Genomic DNA, 16,825 nt, shown 5'->3' on the forward strand with positions numbered 1-16,825 from the left:
ATTTTTAAAATTTAAAACATCAATCGTATTAATTATCTTACTACTTATAAAGTTTAAAACCAACTGTATAAAAATAAAAAATATTTTAAAAAGCCAATATATTAACATTTTTAAAATTGTAATTCGGGTCAAAATGCTTAAATTTACAATATATATATATATATATATATATATATATATATATATATATATATATATATATATATATATATATATATATATATATAGACTTATATAATTTTTATTATTTATATTATTAATAAAGGGAATTTTCATTTGATGTACATAATTCTTTTCAATTTTATTTTTTAAGTAGTTTTAATTTTTAATTAAAATACTTATTTTACTATTTTTATTCTTTAACTGATTATTTATTTTAATCAACCATTTTTTTAACTAAAACAATTATCATCTTTAAATTTAATCCTGTTTTTAAACTAAATGAATTATTTGTAATAAAAAAATAGACACACATAAATAAATAAATAAAGGTAGTGCCTCTGTTTCCGTTGGTCTCAAATAGAGAAAATGTATTTTTTTTTTACTAATCCTATAAGGATAACTTATATTTTTCTTATGTAATTTTCTTTCCTAAGAAAAATTATTTCTTAACAATTTTTTTTACAAACTTAATAAAATTTTCATAAATAAAATTAAAATAGATTAATTTTTTATTTTTTAGTTAAAATAAAGTAATGAAATAATATTTTTTTTTTACCTAAATAAGAAGTTTGTGAAACTTTGTAAAAGAAAGTTTTGTTAACCTTTCATTTTCCATTTCGTAGACAAACGTTAAATTAATTCAGGATATTTGTATATATATTTCCTCCCCCATGATGTTTTTTATATAAAGGTTGGGGAAATGCCGTGAGATTTCATTGTAAACAAGCTGTATGAGCAAATGAAGGAAATGTTGTTCTCCACCTTTTATCTGTCTCTTCCCTTCTTCATCAGCGTCCTATTCTTGTTTAAGCTCGCAAGAAAAACCAAATCCAAACCCAATCTGAATCTGCCTCCATCACCACCAAAACTACCATTCATAGGCAATCTTCATCAGTTAGGCACGCTGCCACATCTCTCTCTTCGAGATCTCTCACTCAAATATGGTGACATCATGTTGTTGCAGCTGGGGCAGATGCAGAATCCAACTGTGGTGGTTTCATCGGTCGATGCGGCCATGGAAATCATGAAAAAACATGACATGGCCTTTTCCAACCGAGCCCAAAACACTGCTGCAAAAATCTTTCTCTATGGATGCATTGATATTGCATTTGGAAACTATGGGGAAACCTGGAGTCAGAAGAAGAAAATATGGGCTCATGAACTTCTGAGCCCGAAAATGGTTCAATCATTTCATGAAATCAGGGAGGAAGAAGTGGCCAAAGTGGTGAAAAAGGTACGTGAAGTGAGTTCTAGAGAAGAGTGCTACGTGAATCTAGGGGAGATGCTTATGTCGACATCGAACAACATCGTGTGTAAATGTGCTCTCGGAAGGAAATACACTGGAGATGGTTACAGCAGAGTGAAAGAGTTAGCAAGGGAAGTTATGATTCATCTCACAGCTTTTACTGTCAGAGATTACTTCCCTTGGCTGGGTTGGGTTGATGTTGTTACTGGAAAAATTCAGAAATATAAGGCCATTTTTCAATCTTTGGATGTTTTATTTGATCAAGCAATTGCGGAGCATTTGACTCTGAAGAAGGAAAGTAACCACTCCAGAAAGAAAGACCTTTTGGATATCCTTCTCCATTTTCAAGAGAATAACATGCTTAATTTCGAGCTCACAAAAAATGACCTCAAAGCACTTCTAATGGTAAATATCTTCTCTCTCTCGTAAACATATTCACTACACTCTAAAATATATGAACAGCAGGATATTACAGGTTGAAAAAAAATCAGAAAATAACATGCATTCAGTGCTATGATGATGATATTTTTCATTAGATACTATTATGTAATTTAGATTCAGATATTTTAACTACTTTTTCACACCTTAATTTCAACTCAACTTTAACATTTATCATTTACTCTCATCCGATAAGGTAACTTTTAACTATTAAATTTTGATAATTTTTTTTAATAACACGTATTTTTTAAATAATTTTAAAATATTAAAATTAAAAAAATAAAAAATAACTTAAAAAATACCAATTAAGATTATAAAAAAAAATTATCAAAATTTAGTATTAAAAAATTATTTTCCACGTACTTATGCGTACAAAGTGTATCTTATACCGGATTCAAACACTCATTATTCTCATTTTAATATTACTTAGTTTATGGGAAAAGTCGTATTACAGTGAGTTGATCAAAAGTCTTTCTTACCAGGCCACGTTAGGATGTGAAAAAAATACAGTACAAAATATTTTTTAATTGCATTCCCATATCTTGCTAGGCATGCGGGGTCGGATATGCATACCATGTGCCATTTTCATGCTTCAACTTTACTTAATTGTTTTAATGGGAAATATTATTTCCTTACTCTGATCCGCGCACTCTTGTATTTAAAATGTATACTTACATTACATCTCTCATCTTTCAAATAAAATATAAAATAACACTAGGATCATTCTAATTTTTAATTAGATTTGCATAAGAAATGAAATTTACATAATATAATCGAGGTAAGTACTATTTATTAAAAACTCGAATGAGCAATAGTTTATTAAAGAAGGCAATTTGTTAACATAACTGATTCCATCATATTTTGTTATAATTTTAGGATATGTTCGTTGGAGGAACTGATCCAGCTGCGGTAACATTAAACTGGGCTATTTCAGAGCTTGCGAGAAACCCAGCCATAATGAAGAAAGTACAAGAAGAAGTGAGAAGAGTTGTAGGGCATAAATCATGTGTAGAAGAAGATGACATCAATGAAATGCATTACCTGAAGTGCACAGTGAAAGAAACTCTAAGGTTGCATCCACCTGCTCCACTTTTGGCTCCTCGAGTAACAATATCTGGTGTAAAATTGAAAGGATATGATATTCCTGCAGAATCAACGGTATATATTAATGCATGGGCAATTCAAAGGGATCCTTCGTTCTGGGAAAGTCCTGAAGAATTCCAGCCAGAGAGGTTCGAAAAGAGTGAGGTTGATTTTAAAGGTCATCATTCTCAGTTTATTCCATTTGGGTTTGGAAGAAGAGGATGTCCTGGAATGCATTTCGGAGTTGCTAATGTTGAGTATGTTCTTGCCAACCTTCTTTATTGGTTCGATTGGAAGTTGTCGGAATCTGATGAACTTAAGCAAGACATAGACATGAACGAGGTATCTGGACTCGTTGTCTCAAAGAAAACACCACTTTATCTTAAACCAATAGCTTACTCATTTTCATCCAAGTCCTAAACTTTGTTGGTTGATTATTGATCATGTGTGATGTGCTACATAATAAAACTATTAAGTTGATGAGTGTGTGATGTGTGTACAATGACTACTATTTAGAAGTGGTCAGTGAGGTTTATTTCTGTTTTTGGATAAAATTATATTTTGAATCAAATATAAAAATCATGTGATTTAGTTTGAACATAATGAAAATATTAATTAAATTAAACTAAATTTACGGTCTGATTTAAATTGGTTGGGTGTTGTATAATTTTTTATTTAGTAAACTATCTCAGTTACAAGATGGTCTTATGTGTGTATATTGAACAATTTGTTTACATGTATTAATAATTTTCTTTCTTTCTTCATCAACAAAGAAACTAGCTAGAATGATATAAAAACCTAACACAAAAGAAAAACAAAGAATAAAGGTGGTTATGTTAGTCATAAGTTGTAGCTTAAATACTAAATAACTCGAAGGAATTCGAAGGATCTACCTCTCATGAGTGTGATAAAACCCTTTCACATGTGTACAGTGTTACGTAAATTTAAAACAGTTGCCATCAAAATCATTTCTATGAATTCTTTTGTATTGTTTCTTCCCAATAATATCTTATTTTGCTTTAGCATTTTTCTCTATATCCAGGACTAATAATGTAACGTTGACATCGTCGACAACTCTTTGTCTACCTCATTTATATGTTGAACATTATGTGTTACTCATGTCCCACAAGTTTGTAAAGCATGAACAAAGTTAGATAGGTTAGGTTTTTCTCTCGCAACACATCTCTTGTGTATGAGTAATAGGTAAATAATAATATTTAAATAATTAATTTTGATTGGATTTGGGTCAGTTCTTAAGTGTCAAACTGTAAATTGAACCGGGCTGTTCAATTATGTAAAGAAATCCATATCGATAAAAAAAATTATAATCAATTATCAATTTTGGATCGGTTTTCGATTTTTTTTTTCGGATACCCATTTTATTAATATTAGTTATGATTTTTAGTCTAATGATAAGTACACAATCTAATAATTGATATGAATAGTTGATTCTTGAAAATTAATCCATTTCCTCACATTTTTTGATATGGCCAAGATAGTTTACCATTTATTAAAGGTGGTTCAACACATCACCTATGTTATTAAGGTGACTTATAAAATTTGAAAAGTAAGGATGAAAATTCATCAACTTTAAAAGATGAGGTATTTGGGATGTCATCTTTGCTGATCCTTATCTTCTTAAGTGTTTGAAAAATAAAATTGAAATCGTGACAGAATGACGAACCAAATATAAAATTTGAAAAAAAATAATTTGAATTGCCACCATAGTTTTATTCTTGAAAAATATGGAAGGATGTGTAATCTTCTCTAGTCCAGTGTCCATAATTGAATGATTTTCATACAATTTCTCTATTTTTCCACTTTAACTCGATGTTTATTTTTAAAAACTGTAAAACCAACTAAATATAATTGAACTAAGCATAATTTAAAAAAATTTAAAACAAGAACAAATTCAAAACAAGATAAGTGTTAAAATTATAATAAAATTTACTTAATTTGGATAATGTCCAAACTAATGTTACCAAATTGGTAAAACCAACATACTTAAGTTGTTTAGTTGGCTTTAAGTGTTTAGTAGAATTAATGTTTTGAATATGACAAAGGGTTGTAAATAATTAGTAATATGAATAATTATGGGTAAGGATCGAGATGCTAGTGTGTAATGTTTTGAATAAGTAATAAATATAGGTTAAATTGAGTGAAGTAATAAGATTAAGAAAATGTTAGATAAATGAAGAGGAAACATGAGATGGTGAAGAGGTGCTAGTATGTAGTAGGTAAGAAATGTGAAGTAGTTAAATTTTAGCAACACAGTCTTCGAGAATTTTTTGAGAAATGAAAAATATGGATTTAAATAAACTTAATTTTGTTAAAAATATTAATTATAATAAAAATATTATTGTAAAATTTATATAAATTAAATTTAATATATGAATGAAATTGATTTTGTTTTAAAAAATTTGAGATCAAATTAAAACAAAATAGCAAATACAGAGATTACATTTAGACTTTTAACATCTAGTAGTAACACGTGACACTGTCACTTGTCACATCACATATATCAGATTAACACGTGACAATTTTATTTTTTCAAAATTATAAAAAATTTAAAAAAAAATCAAAAAATCACGTGCTGCTTAACACCGTTAATATATTACTAACAGAAAAAACTTAATTGCAACGATTTTTTCAAAATAAAAATTCAATAAAATAAAATAAAAATGAAAAAATTTATTTAAAATTTTGCTAAAAAATAGAGAGATCTGAAATAATTTAATCTCAGTAGTACAAGGCATAAAGGTGTGTTAATTGACCCGCAATTTGCAGGACGTTCTATCCCTATCTGCACTGTGTGAACCACATGAATGGATACTCCAGCCTAGCACCTGCACAACGTGACCTAGAGAACAGTAACAATTGAGAACCTCGGGAATCTTCAACTCCATTTCCATGATAGACCTCACCTTGCCTTGAAAACCACGTGGCTTAAATAGTCTCTATTTTTGTTGTCAACAATAAATATATGATTTATAAAATTATTAACAAATTATTAACAACAATAAATATTATTTTTAAACCTTTAATTAAATTATTAACAAATATTTAAAAATAAAGAATGTATAAAAAATATATATATGACCTATTAAATTTTAAGAAAACATAAATTTATTGAAAAATGTATTAAAAAAATAGTTTAAGATTAAAAGATTGACTAAATTAGATAAAATTTTAAAAAATATAAAACTATAAACTTTAAAAAATAAATGAGCTATAAAATATAAAAAATAAGAAAACTATAAACTTAAAAAAACAAATTATAAAATATAAAAAAAAATTGTGTTCTGTAAAGCTATAAATCAAAATAAAAAAAATGCATAAAAATATATCTTTAGACTATTTTTATATGATATATTGAAAAAACGCACGTTTACAACACGATTTCATTACTTTTTTTAATGTTTTGAACTCGTATTTAATAAACACAACTTTAACTAATTTAGACAAGATTTTAAAAATATTTCTATATATTACTAGATGTCATAAAAAATTACAATGGTAAAAAGAAAGAGTTAGCGCATCGTTATTACTTAAAAGTTATTGAAAATAGAATTAAGATATATCAATTAGCACATTTCAATCTTTGTAAAATATATGTATCCAGAGGTTAAATATTCAATAGTTTTTCTTAAGATTTCAAAAATATAATTGTAAATATATTAAAAAATTTAATTTACATTTTTTATTTGTATACTAAATAAAATAAATGAGTATATTATATATATATATATATATATATATATATATATATATATATATATATATATATATATATATATATATATATGCACGCGTATGGACATTTTTGTACTTTCCAATTTCTAATTAAAATTGAAATAGGTGAAATGTAACATCATACTATTATTTTAATTTAATGATAAACTTTATATGAATAACAGATAAAAGTCCATAAAATAAAATTATATGCTCATTTTTATTTTATTGTAATTTTTTTTTTTACCATTCTACAATAAAATAGAGCTTTGATGGTAGATTTTTTGTCAATTGAAATTCTAAAAAGCTAGAGTAGTGTAGCTAATTTTTGAATGGATGAAATTTGGATTTGGTAAGTATAGTTGACCTTATATGCGTTTAGTTTAGTTTTTTTTAGAAGCTTGTTTGAATTTGTTGAAATTTTAAAAAAGATTGGTAATAAGACACATTTTAATCTAAGGAGTGTTAATCTCATAATTTTACAATGTAATGGTTAGTTTGATTATAAATCATATGAAAGTTGAAAACATGAAAATGTTGTGAAGTTTGGAAAAAGACTCTTGGCTTTATTAATATTAGTGTTGTTGTATGAATAAGAATGACATCATTGATGATTATGGAAGGATTTATAATTTATGATTAAACTCTTGAAAAATGCGGATTTGGTGAGCTATCAAGGTCATATATGAGTCAAGTGACATCCTATCATTAATTATATGGTTTGTGACTTAAAAATTAGTTAGAACTCTTATGTATATCCATGTCTTGAATATGTTGCAATGCATGACATGCGTTTTTGCAGTGACGCAATGTAACATGACCTCTCGCAAATTTGTGAGAATTCACAAATTAACCCTATACAGAGGGACAAAGGCTTTGGTTCTCTATAAAACTGAAATCTATAATACTCTCTTAAAGATGCGATGATATTTTTATAATTATTAACAAAGTATAGGTTCTGAATCTTAGTTTATAGAAGCTTATACCTTAACTATAGTTTTATTTCTCTTAAAGAACCAAACCCCACCTAGACAATGAGATATATACTTCCATATGCTTCGATTATATCAATCAAATCTGATTTTAATGTAAACTTAATGTGATCTCCGACATTTATTATTTGTATTATTTTTAGTGCTTCTAAATTCTAGTTGTTTTGGTTTAGTACGTATTTTATAGGTTTGAGGCTTATTACCATAAATACACGTAAAAATATATTCTCTCAAATTATACTTTATATATTTGTAATTAATATTTGTTTACATGAAAGTTCATACCAAGATGTTTATATGGTTACTTTTTTTATTATTTAAATATATCATATTTTCTACTATTATGTTGAATAGAGTTTTATGTTAACTAAACATATTTTTTATTTACTATTTTATTGAATTTACAATCAATTCGAAAAAAAAATATACTGATTTTAAAATATATACATACACCAAACTAAGTTATAAGTTATAGACATATGTTAAAAGAAATAATTTGGATCTATAGAAATCCTAAACTAAATGTTTACAAATACAAATTTAGATTTAATTTTAATTTTAATTGTTTCAATCTACATATAATATACTGAATCATGAAGTAGATCAAATTTAATGGATTTTTTTTTCATCTTTTTTTGTGAACTCGTCATAAATCAGTAAGCTATATTCTAAACGGAAAAGAAGATGAATAAATGATTGGTGGCAGTTTGTGTGTAGCAAAAATGAAATAATAAATGTTACTGTGTACATTCTTTACTCTTGGACGAAATTTTCTTATGAAACAAAACAACAAATGAATTATGTTTCCTATATAAAATGGTAATCACTTTTAACTTTTTTTTATTTTTACATATCAGTTTGTTTTCTTTTATCTTTTTTCTCTTCTTTCTTATAATAATAAATAATATTAAAAATAATAATCAATGATGAATAAAATTATTATAAAACAAATAAAATCATGTTTTCTCTTCCTTCCTGTTTTATTTATTTACTCACGACCACATAAATCAGAGAAAAAGACGTTATTATTTTGGAAAAATAAAAAAAGAACTCATTATATTAATATTTTTTAAAGTTAAAATAATATATATTATTAAAACTAATAAAAATACATATGTTAGTGTGTTTATTTTTTTATAATAAAATAAATAATGAAATTATAATTATACAACTAAATGTAAATAATTTTCACAATTTAATTGTATATCATTTTTATTTATTTTGTAGATAATTTTTATTTATTTAATTTAAAAAATAAGAATTAAATTTAAAATAGTTGGTAAAACTAAAAAATAATGTAGAAAAAGAATAAGAGAATGAAATTTCCTAAAAGAGAAATGATAGGTTAACACTCAAATTTGACCACTTTTTTTACCATCTTTATAGGTTATAACTTAATTTGTCTTGAGTTACAAGTTAATTTTAAGGTGATAAAAAAAGTGGTCAAACGTGGGTGTAAACCTATCATTTCTCTTTTCCCAAAATATAATTAATGATACCAGCATTCCAATCGCAAAACAACATCCACGATGACATGGAAACCTGCGTGGAAATGAGAGTGGATGAACAACGGGTTTTCGTGAAATAGTGAAAATCACGACAAAAACAACCGGAATCTGACAAAAACGGATACCACCATATGCATAAAACGAAAAAGCTTTAATCAATAAGAAGCAGGTGGTGCTTGACTGTGGCTATAAATGTTTGAGGGGCCTGGTTACAGTGTCACGAGTGTACGATGAAATGAAAGAAATGATGATTTGTAACTTTTATCTATCTCTTTTGTTCTTCATCAGCGTCCTTTGTGTGTTGAAGTTCGCAACAAAAACAAAAACCAAACCCAAAACCAAACTGAATTTACCCCCATCACCACCAAAACTACCATTCATAGGCAATCTTCATCAGTTTGGCACTCTTCCACACCGCTCTCTTCGAAACCTCTCACTCAACCATGGTGGTATCATGTTACTGCAGTTGGGGCAGATGGAGAATCCAACTCTGGTGGTTTCATCCGCAGAGGCGGTCACGGAAATCATGAAAACCCATGACCTGGCCTTTTCCGACCGACCCCAAAACATTGCTGCAAAAATCTTACTCTATGGTTGTACTAACATCGCCTTTTCACTCTATGGCCAAAATTGGAGACACAAAAGGAAAATAAGTGTCCTTCAACTTCTCAACATGAAAAGGGTTCAATCACTTCATCAAATCAGAGAAGAAGAAGTTGCCAACTTGGTGAATAAGCTACGTGATGTGAGCTCCAGTGATGATGAGTGCTATGTGAATCTGAGCGAAATGCTTATGTCCACATCCAGCGACGTCGCGTGTAAATGTGCTCTCGGACGGAAATACTCCGGCGATGGTCACAGCAGAGTGAAAGAGTTAGCGAACGATGTTATGCATCAGCTTGTGGCCTTCACTGTGGGAGATTACTTCCCTTTGCTGGGTTGGGTTGATTTTCTCACTGGAAAAATTCAGGAGTATAAGGCCACTTTTCATGCACTGGATGCTTTATTTGACCAAACAATTGCGGAGAATTTGACAGAGAACATGGAAGGTGACCACTCCGAAAACAAAAGCTTCGTCAACGTCCTACTCCAACTTCAACAGAGTAACAACCTTAACTTCGAACTCACCAAAAATGACGTCAAAACACTTCTCTTGGTATCTTTCTCTATTCTGTTTTTCTCAAGTTTTTTACTGCATTGTTACTCTCTCTTTATCAAAATAATATAGGTTATCATTTTTAATTTGTTAATTTTACATCAATCTTTAACCACTGTGTCAATCGTTAACAAATTTCACATTTTCATATATAATTCAGGATATGTTCGCTGGAGGAACCGACACAACTGCAGTAACAGCAGAATGGGCTATGTCAGAGCTTATGAGAAACCCAGCCATAATGAAGAAAGCGCAGGAAGAAGTGAGAAAAATCGTGGGACATAAATCGAAGATAGAAGAAAGTGACATGAGCCAAATGCATTACCTGAAATGTATTATCAAAGAAACTCTAAGGTTGCATCCAGCTGCTCCACTTTTGGCTCCAAGGACAACAATATCCAGTGTGAAATTGAGAGGATACGACATTCCAGCAAAAACATTGGTATATGTTAATGCATGGGCAATTCATAGAGATCCTAATTTCTGGGAAAGTCCCGAAGAATTCACACCAGAGAGATTTGAAAACAGCCAAATTGATTATAAGAGTCAACATTTTCACTATATTCCATTTGGTTTCGGGAGAAGAGGGTGTCCTGGAATCTATTTTGGACTTGCTTTGGTTGAGTATTTTCTGGCCAACCTTCTTTGTTGGTTTGATTGGAAGTTACCTGAGTCGGATGAACATAAAGATATAGATATGAGTGAGAAGTTCGGACTTGTTGTCTCAAGGAAAATACCCCTCTATCTTAACCCAGTAACTTTTCCTTCTAAGTTCTAAAATTGCTGTGAATTGTCGTCTGCAGAATTCATCTGTTCTATTGTTTTATCTATATTTTAAATTGCGCCACTTGTTTAGAAGCGTAAAATTTAGAATCTGTAGTACGTTTGTGTTGCAAACTTTGTTCTATGTATTTTCTGATTTAGTCAGCAGAATATTTGAGTCTTATTTTCAGTTGTGTATTTAGTCTATTTTCAAAGGTACTGGTTATCCTGAATAAAGTATGAAAATAATTCTGCCATTACTCTCTCTAATGTTCTTTGTAATTTGTTATGATACAGTAGTACATGAATCCAAATTTAAATTTAAGTCATAGTAACGAAAAAGTGGAGAGATGAAAATTTATTAATTTAAAAATTTTGGATTGAAATTAATATTAGTTATTTACGTGATTGAGTTCTGAGTTTTATTATTGTGTCCATACGAGTAAAGTATGGTCCGGGGTTCAGATACTTGAGAATGGTTCCACTGAAAAGGAGTATATTAATGTCGAAGGAACTCATTTGTACCTCTTCCCTCCAAAAATACATCATAGAAAAATGCAGAATTTGAATAGTTTCTATGTTCAATTTTTGAAGAATCTGTTGTAAACCGGAAAATATTGTATTCAAATTAAACTCGTGTGAAAAATAACTCGGGTGAATGGAACTATTTTTAATTACCTTTTTTATTGATTTTTTTTTTAGCCGCCAAAGTGGTCAGAATCCGTGGACTAACCTAACCCACCACGGATTTGGATCGAGTTAGGTTGAAATTTTTTTACAAATTTTAGTATGGATCAATTTTTGACCTGACCCACAAGGAAGCTGGCTCACCCGAGTTGAACCCGTAGTGAGCCAGGTTAGTCCACCAACCCTTATGGTCACACATATTATGTTAGACTTTGCAATGTTGAGCTGTTTTTTTAACCAAACAAGTTAGTGGGTTGATAAACGGAAACGTAGTTTCAACTTCAAATAGATGGAGATAAAGAAGATGTTTCAAGAGATGAAAATATTGTAGATTTATCCATCCAAGAATCTAATATTATAATTGGATAACTGAATAGAATGCTTTGATCTTAGATAGTATTTTTTTTTTGTAATTTTAGTTTGTATTGAAGATTAACATCATTTTAGATTGTACTTAGATTGTATTGAAGTTTATTTAAATTTTAATCTGAATTATAATTTATGACTTAAGAAAAAAAAATATTTTATTTTAATTAAGTGGACTAGTGAGTCAACCTGTTTAACCCACCAATCCGTGATGGGACGGGTCGGATTTGAAGTTTTTTGGCTCGTCTATAAGTGAGCCGGGTTGAGTTGATCCACTAAATGACCAACCCGTAATGGATCGGGTGGGGCCGGATCGGGTCGAACAACCCATTTTCACAGCTCTATTTTTTTTTTTCTAGAAGTTGAACTAATCTAATTATTTAAATTATACCTTTCATAATATACCCGAACAGAAAGGAAAATCAAATTCAAATATAATTCATTTGCTGATTATTTATGCCCACTAAATTGTACGTTGATATAAATATGGAAAACCAGAAAGCAATAAGCAAATCATAAATGAGAAGTAAATTTTGTATAGTAGAAACATAGAAGATGTTGCCTTTTTTTTTATCCCCGTGTAGTTATTAGTTTATCGGATTACATTTTTAACATTAATTTTGCAACATAAATTTAATTTTACCGATAAAAAAAACTATAATTAAAAACTCACCTAAAATAATTAGTGATAAAAAAAAATTGATGACTATGTAATTTTATTTCAATTCTTATATTAAGTAATGTACTAAACTATTTTTTATTGATTTAGTTTTTAAAAAATGAATTTAAAATAGTTTAGTTTATTTTTTTAATAAATGTAAACCAATTTAATTTAGTTGAATTAACTACTTTTTAATTGAATTTAATTGTTTTACACTCTAAACCTACAAGATTAAAGAACAGGAAACTTCAATCATTCACTAAAAAAGAGTTATATTATTATATTAGGAGTTATTTATAATGGTGGTACCTTTTAATTCTTTTGACCTAAAATAACAATATATATTATGAAAAATTATGTTTTAACAAAATTTGATTCACAAATTTTTGAAAACGTAACATCAACTTAATGAATGAAAAAAATATTTGATTTAAATTAAAAAAGAGGAAAAAAAGTTTTGATGCCTTAGAAAAATAAATTTTATCAAATTTTATAAAAAAAAATGTTGTGAAAGTACGATATTCCATATATTATTATACAAAAATGATTATTTTATTATTAAATTTGACAATTTTTTTATAATATTTTAATATTATACCATCAAAATAATTGTGAGGTGGTTGTAATTATTTGATGCCAGAGGATGAAGCATATTTATAAAGACAATCATATTTTTACTATTAAATTTTTTCATAATTTTTCTTATTAAATTTTTTGACAATTTTCTCTTATAATATTAAGATATTGAGAATACAATTAAAAATAAAAAAATAAAAAATTATTTAAAAAATATCACCTAAAGAAAGTTATAAAAATTTAATAATAAAAAAAAAATTATTTTCATGTTTATAAATCATGCACGACACCATGTGTGTGCAAGTGCATTTTGTCATTAATTTTCTGGAAAACAGGGAGATGGCACATGAATCAACTCCACGACCATGTTGTCAAAGTTCAACGCTCTCCTTATCCTTCCTTTGCATCTTCATCAGCATCGTCTTCGTCGTGTTTAAACTCTCCAGAAGAACCAAAACAAATTTACCTCCATCCCCACCTAAGATACCCTTCATCGGAAATCTTCATCAGCTTGGCACGTTGCCGCACCGTTCCTTCCAAGCCCTCTCTCATAAGCATGGCCCTCTCATGTTGTTGCAGCTGGGGCAGGTCCCCACAATCATCGTTTCATCTGCTGACGTCGCCGGAGAAATATTCAAAACCCACGACCTCGTTTTCATGAACCGCCCAAAAACCACCACCGCGGGTATCTTTCTCTACGGCTACAAGGACGTGGCTTTCACCCCCTACGGCGACGAGTGGAGACAGAAGAGGAAGGTGTGCGTTCTTGAGCTTGTGAGCATGAAAAGCGTGCGGTCCCTGCAATTCATCCGCCTTGAAGAAGTCGCAGAAATGGTGGGTGCCATACGCGAAGCGTGTGCGAGTGAAACAGCCTGTGTGAACCTGAGTGAGTTGTTGATTGCACTCACCAACAACATAATGTCGAGATGTGTTCTTGGACAGAAGTACGACACTCCCGATGGTATTAACAACTTTGGGGAGATTGGAAGGAAATTGCTGACTCAGTTCACAGCTTTCTGTGTGGGAGATTTCTTCCCTTCGTTGGGTTGGATTGATGTTTTAACGGGCCAAATTCCTAAGTTTAAGGCCACTCTTGGTTTGTTAGATGGTTTCTTTGATCAGGTAATAGCAGAACATAAAGAAAAGATGACGAAGAAGGATGGCATAAAATCCGAAAAGAAAGACTTCTTGGGTATTCTTCTTCAACTTCAAGAGACCGGTTCGCTTGGTTTTGAGCTCTCCCAAGATATTCTCAAAGCAATGCTTGTGGTTAGTCTTTCTCCCAATGTCTTCTTTTGGATTCTTAATATGATAAAACTTAATCCTATATTGTTCCATTTTGCATGATTTCAGGACATGTTTATAGGGGCAAGTGACACAACTGCAACAACTCTGGAATGGACTATGGCGGAGCTGATGAGGGATCCAAATAGCATGGAGAAGGCTCAGGAAGAAGTGAGAAGAGTGGTCGGAGATAAAGCAGAAGTTGATGAAGATGATGTGAAGCAAATGAGTTATCAAAGAAGAGTGGTCGGAAATTGTGTTATCAAAGAAAGCTTGAGGTTGCATCCACCAGGTCCTCTTTTGCTTCCTAGAGAGACAACCTCTGGTGTGAAACTAAGTGGGTACGATATTCCAGCCAAGACAAGAGTAATGTTGAACGCATGGGCCATACAGAGAGACCCTAAAGTTTGGGACAGAGCAGATGAGTTCCTTCCGGAAAGATTTGAAAAGAGGGACGTAGATTTGAAAGGACAAGATTTGTATATTCCATTTGGGGGTGGAAGAAGGGGATGCCCTGGAATTACATTTGGGATGAGTGTAGCTGAGTATGCACTTGCTAATCTTCTTTATTGGTTCGATTGGAAGCTTCCTAAAACTGATGGAACTGTGCAAGGTATTGACATGAACGAGAGATATGGGATCACCGTCAACAAGAAGCTTCCACTTCTCCTTCAACCGATACCCTTCTCCTTAGGAAGTGGATCCAAACCTTCACATATCCACCATTAATAGTCTCTTTAATGTTTCATTTCTTCTTTCTTTTATGTTTTCGACCAAGTTACTACTAAAGTAACGATGGGTATGTGCCTGAATTCATGTTGTAACCTTGAATGTTAAAATGGACAGAAATGTTTTCTGCTTGATGTTCGTCAAAGTTAAATTTAGTTTTCCAAAATATACTTTGCTCTCGTATAATTGTTTTATCTGTTTATGTTTTGTGCTGATTCAATGCATGCGTCGAGCACGTGCAATGGCTATTTATGCATGTGTTGCCCTGCTTTTACCTATGTTAGCAGCCCAAAACTTATATTAATAGCAGAAACTAATCTAAAAATGAGAAGTTTTTACATGATATAAATAAATGACCGATGCTTGGTGTGTCATTTTTAAATGATATTTTATTTGTGTCATTACTCAAACTAATATAATAACTCACTTGCTTGGTGTGTCTTCACATATCTTACCTTTCAAATTAGACTTTGCATTTATTGCGAAAACAATCAAAAATTAATTTTATTTTCTAAAATAAATAAAAATCATATTTCTTTACATGTACATCTTCTACAAGGGCGGTTTGAAGCCCTATGTTTGTTTAAGCAGATAATTTTGGATCTTTGGCAGCTGTAGTTTTAAAATAAAATTCATGAACACGTGTCGAATCAGCAGCCAAAACACTAACATGAAAACCGAATGGTATTTACTAGGAGAATGATAGTTTGAGTATTAAATCTTAAAGATTTTTTTTATAATATGATTTGACATATTTTAAGTAATTTTAGAATATTAAAAATAAAAAAATAAAAAAAATAACTTAAAAAATCACATCTAAAATTATAAAAAAAATTGTTAAAATTTAGTAATAAAAAAATTATTTTCCATTTTAATATCATTTGTGCTGGTCACGTATGATGGAGCATTAAAAGGGACAAAACTTAGGTTCAATGCACCACAATTATTTTTACATTAATCTACACAGTGAAAACACTCGGAGTGTATTCTTTAGAAATTCTTCAATAACAAATGGGACCAGATATTAAGAAAATTAACTCAACTAGTGATTGCTAGCTTCAACCATATCCAAAAAATATGTACGAAATTCACGTTATAGAATCACAGAATTTCAGTTTTAAGAAGAACTTAGAATGAGATTGAATTACTTTGGCAGGTTATTTCAGAGATATTATTAAAAAAATTAATTATGTCATAGGTCCCTCAAATATTTTTGCATTTTGTTTTCGTCATTTTCTCAAACTTTGATCTATTTAGATTTTTTATCTTTCCACGATTTGACACATGTCCTGTACAGAACACGGTATTAAATTTAACTTAATAAAAAAGATTAGATTGAACTATTTTAAATAATTGAGGTACTAAATTGAATGAATCACAAAATTAAATTAAATAAAAAATTAAAAATTAAATTAGTAATTATTTCTTATATCAATTAAAAAA

At 29.6% G+C, this 16,825-nt stretch overlaps 3 protein-coding genes across 3 annotated transcripts; all 3 read left to right on the forward strand.

Moving 5' to 3' along the window:
- The first annotated feature begins 864 nt into the window (after positions 1-864).
- Positions 865-3,507, forward strand: LOC146887963 (phenylacetaldehyde oxime monooxygenase CYP71AN24-like). Its single transcript, XM_085670971.1, has 2 exons — positions 865-1,813; positions 2,723-3,507. The coding sequence occupies exons 1-2, from the start codon at positions 902-904 to the stop codon at positions 3,347-3,349; spliced, it is 1,539 nt and encodes a 512-aa protein (XP_085527097.1). The 5' UTR covers positions 865-901; the 3' UTR covers positions 3,350-3,507.
- Positions 3,508-9,354: 5,847 nt separating this feature from the next.
- Positions 9,355-11,336, forward strand: LOC114175518 (cytochrome P450 71A1-like). The gene is made up of 2 exons (XM_028060274.2): positions 9,355-10,317; positions 10,478-11,336. The coding sequence occupies exons 1-2, from the start codon at positions 9,397-9,399 to the stop codon at positions 11,093-11,095; spliced, it is 1,539 nt and encodes a 512-aa protein (XP_027916075.2). The 5' UTR covers positions 9,355-9,396; the 3' UTR covers positions 11,096-11,336.
- A 2,313-nt stretch (positions 11,337-13,649) lies between these two features.
- Positions 13,650-15,516, forward strand: LOC114177452 (cytochrome P450 71A1-like). The gene is made up of 2 exons (XM_028062792.2): positions 13,650-14,638; positions 14,723-15,516. Exons 1-2 carry the CDS (start codon positions 13,661-13,663, stop codon positions 15,380-15,382), a joined length of 1,638 nt encoding a protein of 545 aa, XP_027918593.2. The 5' UTR covers positions 13,650-13,660; the 3' UTR covers positions 15,383-15,516.
- Positions 15,517-16,825: the final 1,309 nt, after the last annotated feature.

The sequence above is a fragment of the Vigna unguiculata genome, chromosome 3 (genome assembly GCF_037176805.1).
Source record: "Vigna unguiculata cultivar grain cowpea cultivar isolate G323 ecotype 2 chromosome 3, ASM3717680v1, whole genome shotgun sequence".
NCBI lineage: Eukaryota > Viridiplantae > Streptophyta > Magnoliopsida > Fabales > Fabaceae > Vigna > Vigna unguiculata.

Coding starts and splice junctions, on each gene's coding strand:
- LOC114175518 (XM_028060274.2), top strand. CDS start 9,397: ATGAAAGAAATGATGATTTGTAACTTTTATCTATCTCTTTTGTTCTTC. Junction 10,318..10,477: donor ACGTCAAAACACTTCTCTTG/GTATCTTTCTCT, acceptor TATATAATTCAG/GATATGTTCGCTGGAGGAAC.
- LOC146887963 (XM_085670971.1), top strand. CDS start 902: ATGAAGGAAATGTTGTTCTCCACCTTTTATCTGTCTCTTCCCTTCTTC. Junction 1,814..2,722: donor ACCTCAAAGCACTTCTAATG/GTAAATATCTTC, acceptor TTATAATTTTAG/GATATGTTCGTTGGAGGAAC.
- LOC114177452 (XM_028062792.2), top strand. CDS start 13,661: ATGTGTGTGCAAGTGCATTTTGTCATTAATTTTCTGGAAAACAGGGAG. Junction 14,639..14,722: donor TTCTCAAAGCAATGCTTGTG/GTTAGTCTTTCT, acceptor GCATGATTTCAG/GACATGTTTATAGGGGCAAG.